At 41.5% G+C, this 25,168-nt stretch overlaps 1 protein-coding gene across 3 annotated transcripts in view; it reads left to right on the top strand.

Annotated features, from left to right (window-relative positions):
• The window catches only part of msh5 (mutS homolog 5), a 248,287-nt gene that overhangs the window by 15,433 nt on the left and 207,686 nt on the right, over nucleotides 1-25,168 (top strand). For all 3 annotated transcript variants that reach the window (XM_063199820.1, XM_063199819.1, XM_063199818.1), the window contains one exon: nucleotides 14,724-14,827. In XM_063199820.1, coding sequence (XP_063055890.1) covers nucleotides 14,744-14,827 — 84 coding nt within the window. In that variant the 5' untranslated portion in view covers nucleotides 14,724-14,743. The remainder of the gene's footprint in view (nucleotides 1-14,723; nucleotides 14,828-25,168) is intronic.

Raw genomic sequence — 25,168 nt, forward strand, 5'->3', positions numbered from 1 at the left:
ATATGTTTTTTATTGGGTAGATTTATGCAGCAAAATGTCCATTTCTATTCCAAGATTTTGACTTATCACCATTATTTTCTATTTTCATGGGGCTGGTGGCCCCGGTAGACTTCATCCAAATTTCAAAAAATTTTACACAGTGTGTTTTTACTGGGTGTAGAACATTTTTACTATAAGGCCAAGGCGATATATTTTCATAGGGGGCAACTGATGTACCCTAATGTACCTCTTAGTTTACTCAATATGAAAGTATTTTCAAAACATTTGACTTAAACTAGCTGATATTCTATGATTTCTGACATGTCCCAAAACAGCAAAGTTTTGAGGCAACTTCTTGTCAGTAGTCCTGAGACTGGATTCACTTGGACGGGAATAACTCGACGATAAAAAATGTGATTTGTTTGCCATAAAAAACATTTTGTCAGTTACTAAACCCTTTTATTGGATAGGGTGATGAACAACAAAATTCACCTTTTCCCTTTCTTTAAATTGACCTCAAAGTTGAAAGTGGGCTTAAAGGGTACATGGGCTTAATGGGTACGCTTACCTTACAGGGTGCCCGCGGGGTAGTAAAAAGTAGTAAAAGGTAGTAAATGAAAAAGTCCAAAATAATGACCAGTAAAAGGTAGTAAAAGGTAGTAAGCCACATCTCAACTGGTAGTAATTTTCCCTGACTCCCTACAACATGGTCTTATTTGTTTTCCAATTTGTTGGATTCCTTTAGCCCATGATCTCAAATCTCGGCAAATTGATTTTTATGCAGCGGCAAGGACGGACGCTGGGTGAACTGATTTAGCTTTGTGCTAATACTACCGGTAGTTGTTAACTAGCAGCTGACTGACAGGCGTCAGACATCAGCAGCGCCACAGAAGCTGCCAGCTAGGCATTTTGTAGCCTACGTTCTGCAAGACGCGACTAAACTGGTTGGATGTGAAACAGTGAAAGGTCTGCTAAACATAATTTCATGAATTCCATGATGACTGTCTGTGTGAGATTAGCTGTTGTTCATACAATACCAATGAAGTTAGAAGCGGTGGAAATTGGTGCGTAACATGGTGCGTAATATTGGTGGTAAATGTAACAAATCGGTCGAGTAAAAGAATGCGAGGCTGAATGTTTTTTCACCGGTGCATCCAGCCAAACACAAAATGAATTGACAATGCTAAACGCCATTTTAATGGCCATTAGTCATTCTGCAGTAGTGCTAGTAGGTATTAGCCCATCAAAAAATAAAAAAAGTTTTTGGAACTTCAACTCCGCTGCTCTGGCTTTCTACCCCTTGCACCTTGCGCTGATAGGCAGCCCGACTTTTCAAAATAACATGTTCGACTACCCGAGTTCATAATGTGCTAACGACTAGCGAGGTGGTGCTCAACCAAATCAGGGAGTTTTGAAACGGACGAGAGGGTAACGAGGGAAACGAAATGCAAACAGCAGCGGCCACTGATAGAATTCACGCGGAAGGTTCAAGCGCAAAGAATGGGCCGTTTCAGTCACTGTCAAGAGTTGACACGCGAAGTCTCCCGGGAAATCGCAGATGTTTTTGATAGGTTCTAGCTGTCGACAAGGCATCTGTCGACAAGGCATCCTTCATGCACCGAGACAGAGAGAGAGTGTGACGATAGAGAGACGCAGACGCTTCTGTTCGAAGCGCTTGCTAAGATGCCACAATCATCATTCGGAGCGATCCAGAATGGGGAAGGGCAAATCCAAGTTCACCTCGGTTTCCACCTAAACAAACAAAAATCAACTTATCTATCGATCTAGCTACCATATGAGTGTTTTTTAATGTGAAATTGTAGTCCCTTTTAAAAAATAATGAATTTTAAGTTATTTTAATTTTGATTTCAGTTTGACATCCCTGGCTTAGGCGTTCAGCAGGCGTTTTTTGCAGGTGCCTTAGGCTTAAGGGGTAGTCAAGGCTGGTTATGGATTCTGTGTTCCCTATCCAAATCACGAAAACTTTGCCATAACTATAATGACTGTCATTTTTGTCATATCCTGTGTAGTATTTTCTCTGATTCTGCTAAAGACACACACACACACAGACTCTCACACACAGGTGTTGGGGGGCATTTGGGTGCACCTAGATTTTGTGCTGGTGCACCTGAAAACAATTTTTAGACGCACCAGTGCAACCAGCGCAAAAAAGTTAGCAGAGCCCTGGTCGACATTGACTGCAGGAATCCACTTCAAGGTGCACTGCTGGTACTTTCTCTCCTCCTACTCTCTGAGAGGAGCGACTTCTTCTGTTAAAAGTGCACTGCACTATTAGTTAACCATTATAAATGGCGAATTGTTGAGAAATGTTTGAAACATACCTGCAATAACTTGTACTAACACATACACTCAATGATGAACTTGTTAAATTATAAAAACATTATTAATTTGTGTTATTAATAGGATTTGGAAAGCTATTTCATTTCTGTAGTCAGTTTAAGATCGATGTTGTAATGGTAGTAAAAAAAAAAATTGGAGGTAGTAAAAAGGTAGTAAAAGGTAGTAAATTCAACCTAGGAATATCTGTATGCACCCTGCCTTAACTTTAACTTACAGTTGGAATAGTATCATCCTGTAAGTTACTGTATGCAGAATTAGCATAAGTGACATTATTTTTGATTGCTTTGTGAATCCATGCTGTAAAATTGCCTCTCTGGCTGTAGCAAGTTAGCTAAACATGCTAGGTTACGACACAACCGCACGGAGGGAGACACAGAGAAGAGGTGGCTTTGATTAGAGCTGTAATAAAACCTGGACGATCCGGTTGGAGAGCCGGATCAAGACCTCTTCCGGACAGACCGGATGGCTCAAGTCAAGTCAAGTCAAGTCAAGTTGGTTTTATTGTCAATTTCTTTACATGCACTGGTCATACAAAGAATTTGAAATTACGTTTCTTGCTTTCCCATGCAGACATAGACTAATTTAGGTAAGGACATAGACAGTATAGACATAGACAGTACTCATACATGGACATAAGACAGTATGGACATAGACAGTGCTCATACAGACATTTAAAGTGCAAGACTGGACAACAGAAGACTTGTAGAGAACATACATTAAGAGGAGGTATTTTGTTGTGCTTTTTCTAAAAGTCCTTTATAGTGTTCTGACATAGTAATAGTAGCATTTGAAGAAAAATAAATATTAAAATAGGTCTATCAAGTACACCAGCAGCAGTGAGTGTGTGTGTGTGTGTGTGTGTGTGTGTGTGTGTGTGTGTTTAGTGCAGGTAGAAAGTGCGGTGTGCGTCTGTCTGTGTGTCTGTGTATGTGTGTGTGTGTGTGTGAGTATGAGTTGTGTGTCAGTGTGTGTATGTTTGGGTTTAGTGCAGAAAGTGCGGTGTGTGTGTGTGTGTGTGTGTGTGTGTGTGTGTGTGTGTGTGTGCGCGTGTGCATGTTTTGAGTTAGTGCAGGTTGAAAGTTCAGTCACAGATGTAGTAGTGCAGGTGGAATGTTCAGTCGCAGATATGGTGGGGGTTGTCAGTGGCCTGGCTGGCTAGAGGCTGACAGTGGAGGGAGAGTGGGTTGAGTGTTCAGTATCTTGATGCATCGTGCTACTTGCAAGCCTGGTGGTACGGGAACGGAGGCGCCTGTACCTCTTTCCAGAGGGCAGGAGGCTGAACAGTTTGTGTGCAGGGTGGCTTGTGTCTTTGATGATCATCAGTGCTTTCCGGGTGAGGCGTGCGGTGTAAATGTCCTGCAGGGAGGGGAGTGGTACACCAATGATCATCTTCGCTGTGTTCACAACACGCTGGAGTGTCTTCCTGTTTTTCTCCGTGCAGCTTCCTCCCCACACTGTGATGCAGCTGGACACGACGCTCTCTATGGTTCCTCTGTAGAATGTTGTCATGATGGAGGGTGTAGCACTTGCCTTCTTTAGTTTGCGTTTGACCGGATGGCTGTCATGCATTGATCCGCCAAAGGCGAGTCAGACAGCATTTCATTAATATGTCAACAAAATGGCAGTTACAGCGCGAGAAATTATGAAACCGGAATATATCCCTCTTTAGTTGACTACAACAGCCATTCTCTAATCTCTCTAGTATGTAATTCAGTCACGAACACTCACTGAGTAAAACGGAAGCAACTCCCGCCTCGACGAGCCCATTTGATCCGTCCTGACTCTTGTGGCCAATTGAGTCGCGGATCCCCACTCCCAGAAATGTGTGCTTCTGACTCTGTTGAGGTCACATTTCTAAATGTTAACAGTGCTCTACCAACGCTTTTACATCTCAGTCTGTAGGCTACTCTTAGGGAAATTCTAGTCTACAGACGTGACTCTACTATCAACCACTGCGTTAGGCTTCAAAGCCACTGCTGTCACTCCCCTCGCCCAGGTCAACAGCGGTGCCCTCGGCGACTCGGTCAGAGACGAATCCTGACTGATTTGTTGGTAGCAGCAGATCCCCTATGGATCGGATCACCGCTTAAGTTTCGTTTTTGCCACGAGTGTGCGAGTCGCAAGGCAACTCGGCAGCGGAAGCAGGTGGTCATCTGCTGCTCGCCTCCTGTCTCCCTGCTCAACTAGAATTCTGCTCCCAAATATTTGACTTTTTAGTCTTCTTTAAATAGCCTACAGACACACACATTACTTATTGCAAAATCAGGATCATGCCGTTTCAATGCTGCCAAAGACTCTTCGAGTCGTGGTCGCATGTTTTAGTTAGGAGACCCAGGTGGGTCGGATCGCAGCATGAGTTTCGGAACTGTGACGATTCATAAAGTGAGTTTTGTTGATCAAACTGTCTTACTCTCAATGTAAATTGATAAATGGGACAAAAAAGGGGAGGCGCATAGCCACTTAACGGCAGAAACGTTTAAAAAAATAAATAATAAATGTATTTTAATTAAGTGATCCGAGTGCTCCGTCTAATCCGGATACCCTCCGTGGAATGATCCAATCAACCCGGACGCCCCAAACATTCGAGTTAAGCACCCCTAGCTTTGATGCTGCGTGTGTGTGAGTGAGTGAGTGAGAGAGAGAGAGAGAGAGAGAGAGAGGCGCTTCTGATTGGATCAGCGCGAGTTTCTTATTAACCTCTGAAGTGCTGGAGAACAGCAAGTAGTGGTTGTAATATTGAGTTGGGGTTTTGGTTAAAATCTACCAGCAGTGAAAACAAGCAAATGTGCGAGAAATAATTCACTGCACATTCACTAACAGTCCATATCACATTTGAATTAAAAGTAACTTACTATGATGTGAGTGTGATGTGTGTTATCCAAATAAATATCCACTCATTTTCTTGTATTTTCTGTCATTTTAACGAAATGATTTGGATGGGATTATTAAAAAATGCTGCTGTTTCAGTACAGAGTAGACTATTATGACAGTTATATTGAGATTGGCATGATTTGTACCGGGAGCTGGAAAAATATTGCATTACAGGACATACAGTGGTGCTCATATGTTTACATACCCCAGCAGAATATACGCTTTCTCTGCGATTTCTCACAAAATATTAAGGATTACACAAAACCTTTTTTTTCACTCATGGCTAGCAGGGATTAAAATTAACGTCGTCCTGGGGCCGTATTAAATTGTCATTGGGACGATCAAGAATTTAATTTGGGACGACAAGAATTTCAGACCGTTTTTCATTACACCTGCAACTCAAAGAAACGTAATTTCAAAGTCTTTGTATAAAGACACTGACAATAAATCTGACTTGACTTGAAATGGACTGACTCGCGCTTCACGTTTGTGTTCTATAGTGACAATGTTTCAGAATGTTACAGAATGTTGCGCTTGCTTCCCGCTCAAGCTCTGTGAAGAAGAAACTCGTTTCGACACTGTATTACAGCAGTAAAATATGTTGCGCTGGTTGAAGCCGAATACTCCCGAGCCCCAAGACATACAACCAGGCCCAAGTGGTCGAGCACCTCCAACATCTGTTCTAGATACAGAGGTAAGTAATGTAGACCAAACAGTCTGCGTTTAATGTCATCAATCCCAACTAGCTCTACCGAGTGAGTCTGAGGAAAGTCAGTTTGTGGCTTAAGTAGGCTATGGGCAGCTAGAGCTGAGGTGGTAAAATAGGCTATATTGATAACAATTCTGATCTCCCAAAACTCAAAACACAACATGTCCTTTGACATTATTAGGTACAGGTTCCATCTCTTAGTTTTCTCATTAAAACAAAAAAATAAGCCTGTACATCGTCCGGTAGACATGACAGGCAGCAGCTAGATACAGTCGAGCTGGAACTGTTCTGCAGTAGAGATCACACGTAACACCTAATAATTAGGCTAAATGCAGTCCGATTTAGTTGGTGCTGTCGAAGTATGAGCTGTGACCCAGATGAAATTATCTAGGTTTTCTTTTCACAGCCATTTCTATGTCCACTGTGCCGTAGTATTCTCCCAGTTCTCGTTGAAAGTGCCAGGGCGAAATTGCCCGATCGGTCAATCGCGCTTGCTTTGAAATTGTGTCATATCATTCATAATCAAGGCTCGTGTGTGTGTGTTATATCCAATGATAAAGACGTGCATCTGCAGTACCATTTGCTTTACTTCACTGAAAGCTAAGTCCGGAGAGCGTTATCATCTGTATTTTAAATAGGGTATAGAGGTGAGGCTTCTGCCAGACCAGTCTCTGCTGAAGACGCTATGGTAACTATAGTAACAACGCGAGCCCAGTAGAAAGCGCCCGCTCCAACGCTCAGAGACACTTTCGAAGTGAAAGTTTTGTCGAAGTGAGTCACCTAGCGCAAGACTTGGGTAGTGGCCTAAAGCCCACTGTAGGCCTACTATAACTATCATATTGATACGGTACAGTGCATTCATGTCATAAACAAATGCTGTAGGCTGTAGGCCTACACACCTGAACACATATTAAAATAAATAGGGCCCAACATAAGGTTATAAGCTTCTCCTATTGAGTTACTGGGATGAATCCCTGCTAGGCCTATTATTATTATTATTATTATTGTTGTTGATGTTGTTGTTGTTGTTGTTGTTGTTGTTGTTGTTGTTGTTGTTGTTGTTGTTGTTGTTGTTGTTTATTATTAAAGTCTCTTTCAAAATTAACAATTATGCTAGATTTAATATGTTGTACTTGCTACTAATGTATGGCAATCTGTACCTATTTTCAGCTCTTATTTCCAACAGAAACAAGAAAGATGTTCAACATATGAAGCCAAAAGAAAACGGAAGTTCCTTCCTGAGTGGAAGAAGACATATTCTTTCATCGAATGGGATGCAGAGGCAGAATTAATGTTTCGTCAAACATGTAGAAGCTGTCCAACTGTGGCCAAGGGGAATACACTGATGCTTGGTGTTACAGGAGACAAGGTGAGGGTGAAGACCATAAAGGAGCATGTGGCCACCACCTTCCATAAAACAGCAGCGGAGGCTGTGCAGGCAAGGGAGGATCCAGCGGGGGGAGAGATAGTGGCAGCCTTTGACAGGATAGATGCGGCAGTCCAAGAAAAACTGGTCAAAATATTCAACATTGCATATTTCATAGCAAAGGAGGAAGAGCCATTCACCCTTTTTCCAAAATTAATTTCACTGCACAAGACCAACGGCCTTGATCTCGGATCCACCTACCAGAATAACATAGCTTGCCAGACTTTTGTGGAGGCAATAGCTGGATGCATGAAGGAGGAGTTGAAAGCAGCCAGATTTTTCTCCGTCATTTCAGATTCCTCTGTTAATCGCACGGCAAAGGATCAGGAAATTATCTATGTCTCCTACCTGAGGGATGGGAAACCTGTCCATCGACTTGTTCAGATAGTGGCCCTGGAACATGCCCATAGCCAGGGCATTTTGGATGCGGTTTTGAAAGGCCTGGAAGGGGTGGGTAGTTGTTTACATTTGAATGTTATGTATGAATGAAATAATTCCTCTAGTCAGTTGTATTCTTACTATAACCTAATGTGATAATTCTTTGTCTTTTTTCACAAACTCTATCATTAGGTGGGGATTCAAGAGGAGGACCTGAAGCAGCGTCTTGTGGGCTTTGGCTGTGATGGCGCTGCTGTAATGCTGGGTATACAACGGTGTTGCAGCCAGACTACAGCATCTGTGTCCCTCCCTTGTATCGGTATTGTCCGTGCTCATCGACTGGAGCTGGCTGCGCTGGATTGTCTTAAAGGCCATCCGAAACTCAAAGAGATCAACGACATGCTTCGCTCAATCCACAAGCATTACAACAAATCAGCCAAAGCAACAAGGGACCTGGAGGAGATAGGCAAGACAATGGAGATCTCCATACTCAGGCCAGGAAACATCGAAGGTACTAATATAACCAAGTGTCCACTGTATGTACTATATGCGCATCCATCCATAGGGGCTATTTTCAACCATAGTGTACTGATTTTTCAATCTTTGCTGTCTTATTACAGGTACCCGCTGGCTACTTCACACGGCCCACGCATTGGAGGTCCTCATGAGGAATTATAAGCCTCTGATGGCACACTTCGAAATTCATGCCAGCAACACCAACGATCGGGAGGCGAGCGCAGCCATGAAGGGTAGGGCGAAGGTCATCTTAACATTTCTGAAGAAGTTCAGCACCCTTCTCTTCGTCCACTTCATGCTGGACCTTTTGCAGGAGCTCAAGACCCTCAGCCTCCTGTTCCAGCAGGATGGCCTCACCCTCCAGATGGTGTCGGACGGACTACAGACATCTTGCATGTTGTTTGTTGCAATGCAGGTGAGTTTTCTTTTTTATCTATATACTTCGTTTAATTCTATTTCTATTTAATTATATTTTATTTGCATTATTTGATACTAGAGTTGAATGTATATTCTTCCTCTTCTTCATCCTATTATTGTTATATATATATATATATATATTTATTATTATTATTAGTAGTAGTATTAGTATTATTATTATTGCTTTTGTTGTTGCTGCTGTTACTCTTATTATTAGTAGTATTATTGTGTGTTAAATTTAGGCCGAAACTGTTCAAAGCCACAGTTGCTCTAAAAATTCATTTCATTTTTAGCACTGAAACCATTTGTCCATGTTCAATGTAGACAAACCCAGGCCCCAGGCTGCAGCGGTTCCTGGATGAGGTTGGGACTGGATCCACCTGGCAGGGAGTTCAGCTGAACAGGACCAGCACAGATGAGGGGGACTTCAGCAATTTAAAGCTTTGTCTCACCAATGGGCTCTGCGAGTTCATCTCAAATCGCTTTAGGAATCCGGAGACCGGAGTCCTGAAGGCAATCTCCACCCTGTTTGACCTCTGCAACTGGCCAGAAGATCCCACCTCCCTGTCTACATTTGGCGCTTCACAGCTTGACCTGATCCTGGCACATTTCCGACCAATCCTGGAAAAATCCAAGGACTTCGACTCAAGAGGATGCGGCAAGGCGAGAGTGGCTGGACCTCAAGACCATGGTCTCATCTCACTTCAGGCATCTTACATCACAGGTGAGTTATTGACCACATTAAGAGATCAACAATATACATTTCCTATAAGTTCATTGGTTTTGGAGAAAAGTGTGCTTAGAGCCATAAACTACCCCAGTATAAAAGCAAGCCAGATGATGAGACTTTCAACCCTTTCAGGTTCTGTGGCAGTGGCTAATACAGGGGGCTATCGGAAGAGCTGGCCAGTTCCTCCACCTACAGATCCTGGCTGAAATCACCCTGGTCCTCCCCATGTCAAGCTCCTGCTGTGAGCGAGGGTTTTCATGTATGAAGCGGATTAAATCAGATTGGAGGTCTAGGCTCACAAATGAGACCCTAAATTCTTTAATGCATATATCAATGCACGGCCCACCTCATGAGCAGTACAACTCCATGAAGGCCGTAAGTAAATGGTGGAGTTCCAGCAGAAGAGCCCGTAGGCCACAGTTCTCTGAGTGACTCTCTCTCTCTCTCTCTCTCTCTCTCTCTCTCTCTCTCTCTCTCTCTCTCTCTCTCTCTCTCTCTCTCTCTCTCCCTACCTGTCTGTTTGTCTCTCTTCCTATCTTTATCTCTCTCTGTTTCATTGTTTTATGGATATATATATCAATGCACGGCCCACCTCATGAGCAGTACAACTCCATGAAGGCCGTAAGTAAATGGTGGAGTTCCAGCAGAAGAGCCCATAGGCCACAGTTCGTTCGTTCGTGTTCGTTCGTGCTCTCTCTCTCTCTCTCTCTCTCTCTCTCTCTCTCTCTCTCTCTCTCTCTCTCTCTCTCTCTCTCTCTCTCTCTCTCTCTCTCTCTCTCTCTCTCTCTCCCTGCCTGCCTGCCTGCCTGCCTGCCTGCCTGCCTGCCTGTCTCGTGCTCTCTCTGTCTCGTGCTCTCTCTTTCTCTCTGCCTGTAGGGCTCTGTCTCCCTACCTGTCTGGTTCTCTCTCCCTCTCTGTCTCTATCTCTGTTTCATTGTTTTATGGATTGCTCAAGACTTCTTCCTTTGTTTGATGTGTTGAAAACTTTGTTTCTCACATTTGGTGAATTGTTTTCTTTGCAATTGTTTATTTTGGGCTTTAAATACACACAGAGGCATAGATCAAAATGTCAACTGATTAATTTCGTTTTAGGCCAAGCAAAAATGGCTATCTACATGAGTAGGAGCAATAAAATGGGCAGTAATCTGGACTCAGACTGCAATGTTCTAAATGTTTTTTTTTCGTTCATTGAAGTCTAGAATTTTGGTTGATTTTCATTTTTTCAAATATATGAAGGACCTGGAAACTTTTGTTGAGAAGTGGTGCTATGGTGAGGCACTTTGTTCTGTAAGAGATGGTGAGGTGGTTTTTGCTTGGACTTTGGGTTGATTTTGAGGTGTTTTTTGTTGGTTATGGATGTAGGTTTGACACTTAATACTTTTTTATTTTTATTTATTTATTTATTTATTTATTTATCTATCTATTTATAACCATACTTGCCATCTCAAGGCCTTTCTAGTGCCATGTAAAGGATTGAATTGATTCATGGTTTTGTCAATAAATGCACATTTAAAAGTCAAAGTCTCTCTCTCTGACTCTCAATCTCATTCTGTCTGGTTCTGTCTCCCTGCCTGTCTGATTCTGTCAATTTCCTCAGTCATATTAAATTCTTAGAATTTAATGGTGGTGGTAGGTAAGTAAAGTATTAGTTAAAAAGGTAACATTTGTGAATGGGCAGCATGAATTCTGGAAATGAACTAAGCTCAATACAAATTACACAGTGCACCTTTAAGGGAATTCAATGTTTGAATTAACTTGCACCGAATGTAGGGTTTTTTTTTTCTTCATAAAATAGTTCAGTCCTTCGCTTTCGGGAGGGTTCAGGGACGATTCGGGACGGTTGAAAAAAAATTTCGGGACGGTTCCGGGACGGTTGTGAAAAAAGTTAATTTTAATCCCTGATGGCTAGTGACTGGCTTAAGATATTTATTAGCAATATTCTGTGTTTACTCTTTCAAAAGCATGATCACAACCCAAACTACCCAAATGACCCTGTTCAAAAGTTTACATACCCTAGTTTCTGATGCTGAATATGGCCCTGTTTAACATGAGGGACCGCTCTAAATTGTTTGTGGTAGTTGTGGATAAGGCTCTTAATGTTCTCAGATGACAAAACAGCACATTCTTCCTGGCAGAATGGTTGTTTCCTATAATATTTTTGGGTGTCTTGCTGGAACCTCACATTTGAGGTTTCCCCTGAGTGGCTCAATAATGTTGAGATCAGGAGAGTGAGATGGTCGCTCAAAAACCTTCATTTTATTCTTTCTGAAGCTAATGACGGGTTGATTTGGCTTTCTGTGTCGAAATATTGTCATGTCGGCACCGTTGGAATTTCAATTCAGAAATGCAATATGAGGCGTTTGGTTGGAATCAAGCCAATGGGCAAGGGAATCATTGCATTGCAATGATCATTGCAAGGAAAATCATTCAGGAGGCATAGGACAACCAAAAAATAACTTCAGGTGAAATATAGGACAACATGAAAAAAATGTTTTAAACTGTACAGGACAGAGGCACTTGAGGAAAGATGGGCTGTTGGGGGTTACCAGGAGAAAGCCATTACTACAAAAATGCAAACATGTTATTTTGCATATGATACACCAAATAGCACAGTGAGAAGCATAAAAATGTCTGTGACAAAGTCATTTGGAAAAATGAGATCAATATGCAACTTTTTTCAGCCACTATTAACAGTACCATTTGGAGAACAGTCAACAGAGCCTATGATGAAAGTTACACCATCCCTTCTGTGAAACATGGTTATGGACCACTGATGTCATGGGGGCATTTGAGTTACAAATGCACTACACTTTTGGTCCATACTCACAGAATGATGAATACATTGCCCTGTGAAAAATACTGGAGGAAACTTGACACTCATCAGCCTTGAAACTGCACATGGTCCATTGTTTGGACATGCCAACATGACAATATTTCAGCACACAAAGCCAAATCAACCCGTCATTAGCTTCAGAAAGAATAAAATGAAGTTTTTGAGCGACCGTCTCACTCTCCTGATCTCAACATCATTCAGCCACTCAGGGGAAACCTCAAATGTGAGGTTCCAGCAAGACACCCAAAGATATTATAGGAAACAACCATTCTGCCAGGAAGAATGTGCTGTTTTGTCAACTGAGAACATTAAGAGCCTTATCCACAACTACCACAAACAATTTAGAGCGGTCCCTCATGTTAAACAGGGCCATATTCAGCATCAGAAACTAGGGTATGTAAACTTTTGAACAGGGTCATTTGGGTAGTTTGGGTTGTGATCATGCTTTTGAAAGAGTAAACACAGAATATTGCTAATAAATATCTTAAGCTAGTCACTGGCAATGAGTGAAAAAAAAGGTTTTGTGTAATCCTTCATATTTTGTGAGAAATCGCCAAGAAAGCGTATATTCTGCTGGGGTATGTAAACATATGAGCACCACTGTAAAAATGTTGCAATATTTTTTTTTTTTTTTTTTTTAGTACCGAAAAGTACCGAAATACAGTTGAGGACGATATTAATAGCCCCCCTCCTGAAATTAGACATTTCTCTTGATTTCTCAGTAAGAATGACCATTATTAACCGTTTCTGTTATTCTGGAAACAAATACACTGATGGATATAATGTTCAATGAGTTGAATTTGGATTTTTCTATTGTTACGATGAGTTTAAACAAAAAAGGGCAAAAATGACAAGGACAAAATTATTAGCCCCCTGATCATGAATAGTCAATATGGCGCCATTTATGAACCAAAACTGACAACAGGCTCTGATAAGTTGCTACCTAGGTTGGCACATGCCCCACTAGGGATTTTGGGCCATTTCTTCACTGCGAAGTGTTCTAGCTGGTCCAAATCACATGGATGCTGAGCATAGACATTAACCACAGACTCTCAGTGGGATTGAGGACTGGACTATGAGCGGGTGATTCCAATATCATGGTTTTAGTGTCCTTGAAGAACCTCTGAACTAATCTAAATGTATGCTTTGGGTTACAATGTTGTTGGAAGACCCAGCAATCCAGATTCAGACCCAGACTCCCTGTGTCTGAGGCTGAATGACAGACTAAACTTGATGCCCCACCACTATGTGTAAGTTTGGAAACTGCTTAGCCTCATTAGACCAAAGAAGCATTGGACACCTGCCTAGATGATTGTTATTGACCTGGCCTCACCTGGAGGTTTTTTCCCACCCAAGAAAGACAGTTGTTAGGGCTTGTCATCATATTGGGCTTTGGGGCCATCATCACAGAAGAACCCCTTTACTAAAGTCAGTGCATATCAGAGTGTTATTGAGCTTTGCCTGTGAACATTTGAAAGTCAAAAATGAGTTTTGAACGTCTCTGCTTTCATCTGATGATATTCAATTGCACCTGCTTTGATGCATGGATTCTGCTTCTGTCAGGTGAAGAAAGGGATAGGCCTTGAATCGTTATAAGATGGTTTCCACAATTAAACATGGTGGTGGATGCATCATTCTGTGGCAGCCTCAGCCACAGGAAACCTTGTTTGGGTGTACGGCACCATAAAAACTGAAGATTATGATAGAATGTGGAAAGTGACCTTGCAAAAATATGCTCATAGAGGGAGCTAAGATCTTCATTGGATCTTTCAATAAGACAATAACCCAAAACTTGCATCCAAAATATTTCAAATGTTCTTCAAGGATACTAAAACCATGGTCATGGAGTGGTTCAGACCTCAATTCTTTAGATAGTATTTGAAGAGTGCTGAAAATGAATGTCCATCCTCAACATCCATGCAATTTGGACCAGCTCAACTATTTGCAATGAAAAAAATGGCCCAAAATCCCTGGTAGGACATGTGCCAACATAGTTAACAACTAATCAAAGTGCCTGGTGTCAATTTTTGTTCATAAATGGCACTGTATTGACTATTAATGATAAGGGGGCTAATGATTTTGTCCTTGCCATTTTTACACTTTTTTGTTTAAACTCATTGTGAAAATGGAAAAGTCCAAATTTAACTTATTGGATACTATCTCCATGGGGTATTCGTTTCCAGAATAACATACGTTTATTAATAATGATCATTCTCAATGTTCAATGAAGAGATATGTCTAATTTCAGGAGGGGGGCTAATAATATCGTCCTCAACTGTACATGTTGATACCGGTACCGGTACCAAAATATTGGTATCGTGACAACACTACTCCCAGCCCTACAAAGTGATTTTACAGTCCGTCATCACAGTGAACAGGATGGTAGAACAGCAACCTAGCCTAGGGGCCCCAGGCCATCTTAATTCAGCCCTGATGGGAAAGTATCATTTTTGTTCACCAATTGTCAGTAGATATTATTCTGCCCATCCTGTTTTTCCTGTAGGTGTGTAAAACATTGAATTCATGCCAGAGATGAGTGGGGCAGAGGAAAGGACTCCTCCTGCGACTGCGTTTCCAGCCGATGAGGAGGAGCAAGACTCTGATGGTGTAAGACGCACATTAAAACAACATTACACCATTTGTGGAAATATACAGTGTTGCTCTTCTATAATTCATTTTGAAAAGTTAAACATTTTAAGACCCCTATTACATAGACAGGATAGATAGAGACAGGAAATAAATGGGGGGCATAATACAGCCGCGGAAAAAAAATTATAGACATTTTTGTAATGTTCCCTCTATAGGCATGTGTTTAAGTAAAATGAACATTGGTGTTTCATTTTGTAAACTACTGACAGCATGTACTCCGAATTTTGAATGAAAATATTGTCCTTTAGAGCATACAGCGCCGCCCATTAGTATTGGCACCCCTTAATTTTATTTACAAAATGTGCAATATATCCAGAAATAAATGGAAATGTAAACAACTTTTACCAACAGGATCTTTTAATTGAAGGTCCAAAGATATTTAGAATAGCAAAGTATTTTTTCCAATTGCATTTTGTAATTTCAAGCAAAAACATGAAAAATGGCATGTCCATGAATATTGGCACCCCTCCTTAAAGGGGCATTCCGCCGGTTGAGACATGAATATGTATTGAAAGTAGGGATGCAAATTATCGATTAATTCATTAATCATTAGTTGATAACCGTATCGATCGACTTACGATTAATTGATAAGTGGAGTTTTCCCCCCGAAATGTCAATGTTTCTTTAAAAAAAAACTACTCAATCTAAAAAATCTTATAAAAAATTGAGATAAAATACCACATTCAAATTAATTCTATATCAATTCTTTAATCCAAAAGTGATATAAATATTCCCACTCTTCACACCCCTCTTCACACACACTCTTCACATGCCCATTTCACCTGGGTCTCTTGTCAGTTGAATTGTCGATTAATTGCGATTAATGTTTTTCAATCGATTAATGCATTGATTGACTAAAGTCGATTAATCGTTTGCATCCCTAATTGAAAGTGGGTCATATATGTAGTAGAATAGTAGCATACATTTCTAATTTGGTGCCTTCTTGGCCGAGTAAAGGCAGAAAATGTCTTTTTAGTGCTTGTGGATTTGTGACCACAATCCCCATGATGCATTGCAATGCTCAAGTTCCACAGGCCACACCCAGGCCACACGCTGCCAGTGACTTACTGGAGCCTCAATGCCAGTGATTTCAAAAGCACCGGCACACTGATCTTTGATAGGTCTGTTAGCGCATTAGGTCCAACCCCCTATGGGCGGGGTTGAAAGGGTGAGAAAAAGGCTTGTAGTCTCAACAGAAATCCACCTCTCTTACACTTCCTCCTACAATGATGCAAAATGACGATTTTGACATCATTGTAGGAGGAAGTGTTAAGAGGTGAATACGAATTTCTCCTGTCTCAGGGGGAATTGAGATAGTGTTGCATGACCATTCAAAAGTATGACTGGGTGTCTAGCAGGCCCGTTTCTAGGATTTTGGGGGCCCTAGGCAAAGGGGTTGTCGGGGCCCTAGGTTTTTGTTTTTGTAAGGGGGGGGGGGGGGGGGGGGTGGGCACCTGACAGGGTAGCCACGGCGCCAGAACTTCTGTTTCGGGTTTCGGAGGGGCCAGACAATTTTTGGATGGCACTTCAGTCATTGTCACATAGCCTACCATTACAACACAATGTCACAGAAACCATAGAAATCTAATGGAACAAACAAGAAGTCACCTTATAGACAGTGTTGTGGCAGGGCAACACATGCATGAAGGGCAATGAATGCATAAAGAGCAAGCATACATCAGCATTTCCTGTGAGGAAATGCAATCTAGTATGATAACTAGTCCCTACAGTTCATTTTATGAAACTTTATGAAGAAAGACCTGGGCAAATATAGCCTATTCCATTCAGTAGGCTCCGCTCATGAAGTAGGCTAATTGAATGTTCAGTTTTAAAATCTAACCAAGGGTGCTCCATTTGTGCAAAACCAACTATTGACTCATAAAACAATAGGCCTAGTCCAGAAACTCAAGGCTGAAAAACGAATGCGCAGCACAGTGGGGGGTTTGGGGGGATGTGATATTGGTAGCAAGAATTCTAACCAAGCCAGGGGGGGTCTCCCCGACGAGATTTTTTTTCGTATTGCATCCACCACGCATTTGAAAATACAATCCAAAGTTGTTAGTAATACCGCAGCACACACAAATAGGCTACTGTAGCGACCCAGGATCACTGAACAACCACCTGCGTTACTCCGTGGTTGACAGCTGTGTCAATTATAGGGGACCAATACCCCGGTGCCCTTACCTTGAGTTGTCTTGACCGCAGAATGTATCCCAACCTCTCACTGTAATCCACAAGTTTCCAGAATCATGGTCCCAAATTCCAATGTGTACTAATCCATATAAAAGCAAGAAAGTGGGCTACAATGTAGGCTAGCTATCCCAGCGCACTTGTGTGACTCGTGTTATCCGAAATATTGGTCATATGCATATGCATATGCACATTGTTCATTCGTTTCTTCTTGCGTTTGTCCACATTCAAAACAGTTCCGTGTTGCGTTATGCGTTATGCAGATGCGTTATGGAACAATCAACGTTTGCCCAGTGCTTGTTACAGCACATGGATAATCCTTCACGGATGTTTTTGAAAACATAACACTGTCGCCTAAATGAAGCATCTCGCTGTCTGTGCGATGTCAACTGGCCTGGGACAGTTTGGTTGCAGTACAGAGAGTAGCCTAATATGTCGCCTTCAAGATTAACTTTTATTTTAAAAGCAACTGTCTTGAGCCAAAAATGTAATATAAACTGGCGTCTGCGCAACATCCAGTGAGAGATTATGTAGCTTCATCTTCAGTTTGTATTTGCGCTGAATTTGACGGTTGAACAAATTGGAAGGGGGGCCCCCTCGAGATAGGGGTACTTTGACTACATTTGTCGTTGCACCTTTTGGCAATTGACATTTTCACGTCGCTGTCGCTGATGCAAACCTATTGGAAGGGGGGCCCCCTCGAGCAGGGGGCATTAGGGAGGCGCTGTTGCTTCCCTCGCAGCAGAGCCCTTCATAAAGTTGGCATTGCCTTATTATAAAGCTATTTCAAATCGTCGTTGCTGTTGGGTCCATAACCTGTCGTCCTTGGGGGCCCCACCTACTCGGGGGCCCTAGGCAACTGCCTACATTGCGTACCTTAACGCAACGGGCCTGGTGTCTAGCAATGGAAAGCCTAATGCAAATGGGTGGATTGTCCCTTTAACGAATTGGTCCCACACCATTAGACAGCAAAAGCAGCCTCCAAAGGTTTTGGAATTCGTCTAAGAGCTTCTTGCACTTCACTAGTGGCATTTTGAATTGTGTATTTGGATGTCTGCTTTGGGTTTTTGTCTTGCTGGAGTGAACATGATTAGGGGTCGACCGATACAGGTTTTTTAATGGCCGATGCGATACCGATATTTTTTCCATCACCCTTGGCCGATACCCGATTTCCGAAACCCGATACGGCCGAGGCCAATATTGTTAAAGAAATGTTAAAAATGACAAAAATCAGTACTTTAAAAAAAATCCTATCCCATCACCTTTTCATCACACCATAACATGAATAACATGAAAATAACTGTCATGTACAAAGCACATTGAACAACTAGTTTTTCAAGTTTTTCATTATAGTCTAGTCATTATAGGGGGTCCACGCGCACCCCCCGTAATTGTTGTTGACACCCATTTTTTTAGAATCCTTAATATGTCTAGTTAACAATAAAAGATGTTAACATTGCTGCAAATTGTCCCATGACTGTTTTTCAGAGGTCATCTTGGAAACTGTTCAATAGCGATTTGTTCAATTCTGACATTCGACTATTCTCATAACTTTTGAACCAGACATGGTACAAAGACAAATGAGAGCACTTTTCCACATAATTCCAGCAAGGGGAATTGGTTGGAAACGTCATTAGGTTCGTACAAACATGTTTAGACTACTTTGTAGGACAAAAATGACTAAAGGACCAGAAAAGGACTAAAAATGACTAAAATCAATCAAATGTTCTATACATTCGGGCATTAACTAGGTTTTGAAAAATAGTGCAAAGATGACAGAAATTGCAAGCATTTATGACTAAATACATTCATTGACTTCAGGTGACTACAATACATATTGTCATTAACATGAAAACATCCCTGCAACCTTTTAGGGCTATGCTTAGTCATGGTTGATGCAAAAAGCACAAAATAATAGCAATCATGAGAGGGGGAGGGGTGACGCGGGTCTGCCAGCAGAGCTGCCCGTCTGTAGTAAAAATCTAGGGGTGGGCGTATCGGCCAAAACCGCATGCGTATCGGCCGATACCAATACACTTAATAAACGCAAATATAAGCCCGATATATCGTCCGGCCGATATATTGGTCGACCCTTAAACATGATCTTCACCTCAAACCAAGTGTTCTTGCACATGGTTACACATTTTCCTGTAAATGATGATACCTGTGATGCCTGTCATGATACATGTGATATGGTCAAAGCCTCCAATACCTAATGCATCAATGGGGTGCCATAACATTATAGATCTGACACCATGCTTGATTTTTGGTAGGGTGTCCTTTTCCTCAAAGACTTTCTTCCAGAATATGCAAACATGCTGTTTGTGTGCATCACTGAAAAGCTGTACTATTGCTTCATCTGACCTTAGAACATTCATATAAGATAATGTGCTTTCCCTGTATTCTCTTATACAGACTTCAGGTGTTCCCTTTTATGACTTTCATGAAGCAATGTGGTCTGCCTTTGCCTCCAACCAAAAAACAATACTTTGTGTAGTGTTTAACTTGTGATGCTTATTGAAAAAAACTTCCCAAAACAATTCAAAGTTGACCTTCAGGTCTGTAGATGTTAGACCCTATGTTTTGTCATTATTTGCACCGACTTCTACAGACTTCTATCATAATTGCTTCCCTTAACCCCACATCCAAGGATAACAGCTCCCTGTTTTCTGAATAACACAACACAGTGTTGGAAATGGTATACTAAGGTCTTTTGAGATGACCTTTTATTATTTTGAGGTCTTGTTTTTGCAAATAATTGTATTTATGGTGTCCTAAGGCAGCCCCTCTGTCTTTACGTTTGTCAAAGACGCACAAGATGTAACAGGTGGCTATTTAAAATACAAATATAAAAAAATCCTTGCCTAGTTTATGTCCTATGGGCAAAAGCAATTTGTCAAAGGTGATTCCCATTTGTTATCTACCATATTTGAGTCAAATTAGGTTTCCACAATGTTACCCAGTAAAGAGTGCCAATACCAGTGATTCCAGGAGCCTTACCTTCTTCATTTTTCCCTCTCGTAGTTTAAGCTTAGTATTCATTGCTGTTGATCATTTTTACATTTAGTATAAACCACAAGCTATCTATAGAAAAATCATGGTTGACCTTATTATTTGTTGTCTGGAGATATGTCCCATAATGTGCTTAACCCTCTTGGTGCCAGAGGTTTTTGCCCAAAACGGATGATTTTGACATGTCATATTCAAAAGGCTGTGGCTTGACGTAGGTAATAGATAGAGCCTGACAAATTAATGAGACAAATATTGAGGATGACCCAAAGTTTATTTTAGGAGTAAATTATCCCATCCAATTTGCATATTATGACGTCATATGGTGTCGGCCATTTTGACTTTATAATGAGTTATTGCATATTTATGCATATGCCCATGTCATTCTGATGCACCAAACCCCAGCTGGTATCACAATTTTCTGTTGCTAATAGACTCAGTCAGGTCGCAATTTGACATAATTATTACTATTATTATATTATTAGAATAGCATTGCTATTTATTTAGACCTACAGACGGCACAAACAGTGTCGAGTAGCGTGAACTGCGGTTCCAATTTGCACCGAGTAGAATGGGCACGAGACCTGTGTCTCAGGCGCCTATACTTCTCACTCAACATCCCCCGCTGTTGGCAGGAATATGCACACTTTGTCTTCATTTACTTTTCTACTTAGTATACAAGCTCTTCTACAAACATCCCGACCCCTGTCACCCTCCAGGTGTTGACTATTGAGTCTGTAAAAAGGCAAATTACGACGCGTTTCCTCATCCCCCACTGCAATGAACGTCGCCAGCATAGCGACAGTATACAAAGCAGCACGAAATATTTACCTTGCGTCTTGATCGGAAAAACCTTCCCTTCCTCATTATATAAGTCTCCTGCAGAAACAAACACTTCTATTGTGTACTTACAAGTGAATGAATGAAGGGTTTTCCTGTTACAGTCCCCATGATCAACAAATAGGCTATCGATAGTCTCCCTCCAAGATGGGAAGTTCTACTGCGGCAGAAAATACACTCCTGTTTGCATATTACCTCATTTAGGGGCAAAATATATGATGAATACATATGTACAACCATGAAAAGTTACCATTTGAATGCATTTGGTCGTTTATTCAGTAGAATTATCCACGTAATGTCACTGCAGGGTTGCTTCCGTCTTTCGCGTTGTTTCACAGGGGAGGAGTTACTTCCGCAATGAACGCAGTTTGTAGTTTTGTAGTTTTCTTAAACAAAATACCATATAAGGCGTCCCAATGTGTTTAGAACTGAAGTAAAACATGTCTGCCACCTATAGAGGTGGAAGTTGAACTACATTTGATATCCTATTCGAAAAAAACAACCGTTTTATACAATACGGCATCTCGTCGACGAAAGTCGCCTGTGGCGCCCAGAGGGTTAAGCTTCAAGGGTGCCAATAGTAACTGGCGGCACTGTAGTTGCAGAAAGTTACAAATGGTCAAAATAATACAAAAGATGCAATGTTTTCATTCCTTAAAACAAGATGATATTCTTTTTAAAACGACGTAGTAGTAATGTTTTAACTTAGGAAGAGTGTAGAAATCAATATTTGTTGGAAAAAGTCCACTTTTTAAATTAACAGCTTTTATGCTTTGGTATGCTCTCTATCAGTCTTTCACATTGCTCTTGGATGGATCTTTGTCATTTTCTTCAAATAAAAGCTATAAACGACAATATTTTCATTCGAAATTCAGAGGATATCTTGTCAGTAGTTTATAGAATGAAACAGCAATGTTCATTTTACTAAAATTGTTATATACAGGCTCCTTTACGCAGCTACACTTCATTTAAGGATGAAGGACACGGGAGGCATGAAGTCGTGCTCACTCTTTGTATTGTAAACCCCGGAATGAGCATACACAATGTACACAGGGGGAATGGAGCGGTAGTAGAGCAGATTGAACAAGGCCTTTTTCAAGAGAATCGTTCACTTTGGTATAAAAGCATGACATTTGGCACAGATACTCTCTAAGGGTCACTTTTTGGAAAAAAAGCGCTGGCCATGCAAAAATTCAATATGGTGGCCATTTTTCAAGATGGCCACCACTGCTACTGAATGGTTAGTGTAAAACCCATTAACTTTGGTTTAAAAACATGACATTTGGCTGAAATACTCTCTAAGGGTCACTTTTTAGTAAAAAGCAGTGGCCACTAGTGATGCGCGGGTGGGTGTTATTTCAACACCCGCCCCAACCCAACCCATTAAATATTTCCACCCGCCCCGCCCGGCCCGTGAGAGATTTCAAAGCAACCCGCCCGACCCGCCCAATATGACCCGCAAAAAATAAAAATGATAAAAATGAAATAAAAAACACGTCCTGTACAGATGGCTAATTTTAAGTCAACCTAAAGGAGAAGGGTTTGCACTTAACATATAGGTCGCGTTAACCGACAAATGTCCGTCATTGACGGATTCTTTTGATGGATGACGGAAAATTCTGAAGCCTGTCCGGATTATATTTAGGGTGATCAGCCTGATCTCCAAAACTTCCGTGCTCCTGGACACGGATGTTAAACATTCCCTCACCTTAACCGGTCATTAAAGACATATTTTTGAGAAATACCTTTTCCAGTTGGTTGATAGGCTATCAAATTCATATAATGAATGAAAGAATACTAGCTGTGCTCAGACCAAAACAATCCCTAACCCTAACCTGTCAGTAAGAAATGTTTTTTTTCAGAAAAAATATTTGACTGAGGTCAAAGACTGTGAAAACATAGAGCTGTGGGAGTACAAAGAGAGCACTTCTGTGTGTCCATCACGGAAAACAATTCCGTGTCCAGGAGCACGGAAAACAATTCTGTGTCCAGGAGCACGGAATTTTGGCAAAATCCGTGCTCCTGGACACGGATTTCGTGTCCTTAACATCCGTGTCCAGGAGCACGGAATTTTTGGAGATCATGTTGGGGTGATAATAAATGAATCACAAGTTTAAGTAATCCCCATATCGAGTAGAGCAAATGTGCATTTCAATTAGGCATAGTTATCATCAGTGCAGATATTTCTGGCTTCTATCGTTCGCCTTTCTCCCTTTCTCCCTGCTTGTCATGCCATGCGCAGCAGCTGGGCTGTGGGGCTGGCTGTGCCTGACCGTGCGCCTCGGCACTTGCTCCAAATAATGAATTAAAATAAGATGTTGCTTGCCACCACACATTCATGTGTTACTTCGATTAATTTTAGATTCAGAACTATTTTTAGATCTAGATCAACTGCATTTACTGACTATCTGATTGCCAATGACAAAGTTGTCCCTCTATCGCCTTTCATAAAAGCATAGTTTTATAGTTCTATCGCTATAGCATCAGACGTCACTTAACTCCTCGCTTGAAACATACAATTAAAAGTATGCGAATAGCATGTTTGCTATCCTGTTATTGTCTCCCTCCCTCCCTCCCCCCTCCTCTGCTTCGCTGCTCCTTTATAAACTTGAGCTTTGAGTCTGTCTGATGGCTAACCGCAGAATGGATACACCCCCATCATTCTCATTGGATGTAGATAGAAGTTAAATTAAATTAAATTTAATTCCTTTCTGCATCAGTTATCAATAGAATTGGCGGCGAAATCTAGTGTGACCGTGCAGCTCTGTCATGATCAATGGTTTTATTTGCTTTTTTTAATGTACCATCACTCCAAATCCAAATAGAAGTCAAGACTATCAATGGCATTCTCAAAAGATGGCTATAGCCTAACCCTGACATATTCTTCTAATGCAATGTTTAATGTGACACTACAGGCCAAACCAGACAGAACTATGCATTTTAGGAGGTACAGTGGATATGCATATCGCCCCCCTCACTCTACCGAACTGAGTGCACGCTCGCTTGAAGCTTGGTAGTAGCGCAAATCACAGACAACATCGCGCTCTTGCCAACATCTAAAGAAGGGTCAAAACCTTACAGTGAGCCCTCCAAAACCCAATGACGTCCTCGTAACATTCCTCGAGACTGTGTGACTGTATTCGCGCTTCATCTGACATATCCAAACCGTGCGCCTGTAGCCTACAAGCCCTTATGCAACCTGCATAAAGCCCTTCCGGAACAAAAGTAAATGTGTAAATCCATGCAGCAGAATACAAAGTCATGCACTAATTTAAACTTTGCATGGAGTTGCGTCGTGCCTTTTAGGAGCGATGACCTTAAGAATTGACCTGCATAAGCGGTTGGGAGACCCAGGTAGCCTATGGATGTCTGTAACAGATAACCTGTTTGTCCATCATTGGCCTATTTGTACAGTGCCTCACAACTAAAACACATGACAGAGTCTGCAACGGTGTCACAGGACGCCTTGACCAAAATATAGGCTACAAATCTTGCTCTTTCGGTCGGCTTTCCGTAGGCTACAACCATTTGCATCTGAACACTGCTGCGTTAACACAGCGAAAACATTTTGGAGCAACACCCTAAAACAATGCTTACTTCAAGACGGTAACGTTTGCAAGCCTGAGTAGATTAGATATCGCGTTTCATGCATTTAATCAGACATCAGCGCATTGGCACAGGATTAGAACTAGTTGGTAAACTGGAATTTCTCCGTACTGCTTAACAGGTGGTAAAACTCTCTGCAAAGTTTACAGATATCGCTGCTATCTTTACTGATATGGCGCGTTCAGACTCGGTCATTATTGCTTTACCACAAGTTTCCTAACTAGTCTTGTCCGAGTAGGGCTTTAGAGAGAGGGGTGGAGAGAGAGGGAGCGCGAGAGAGACCGAGTGCTCCGTGTGCTTGGGTGTGTGTGTGTGTGTGTGAGCAAGAGGGAGGGAGAGAGATTCCTTTAAACTCACATATGTTGGTTAAGATTATGCAGGCGAGGAAGCAGCACATCCAAAACTTTAAGCATATGTTGAAAACCTCTCTTCTCTGCCGAATAAATTGGAAGCATATCCGTAGTAGGTAGTTCTAGGCTAATTGCATCCGTGATTGCTTTCCACCTTGCTCCACTCTTGTGGTAGGGGTAGAGTAGTTTGTTTAGCATTTTCTCTGCGAGATGTTTTCGTTTCAAATATTGAAACATGCCTGAAGTCCGGCTGCTACGACGTACAGCTTAGGCCTATGTTACGACAACACTGTCATTCACAATT

The sequence above is a fragment of the Engraulis encrasicolus genome, chromosome 5, assembly GCF_034702125.1.
Source record: "Engraulis encrasicolus isolate BLACKSEA-1 chromosome 5, IST_EnEncr_1.0, whole genome shotgun sequence".
In the NCBI taxonomy this organism is placed as follows: Eukaryota; Metazoa; Chordata; class Actinopteri; order Clupeiformes; family Engraulidae; genus Engraulis; species Engraulis encrasicolus.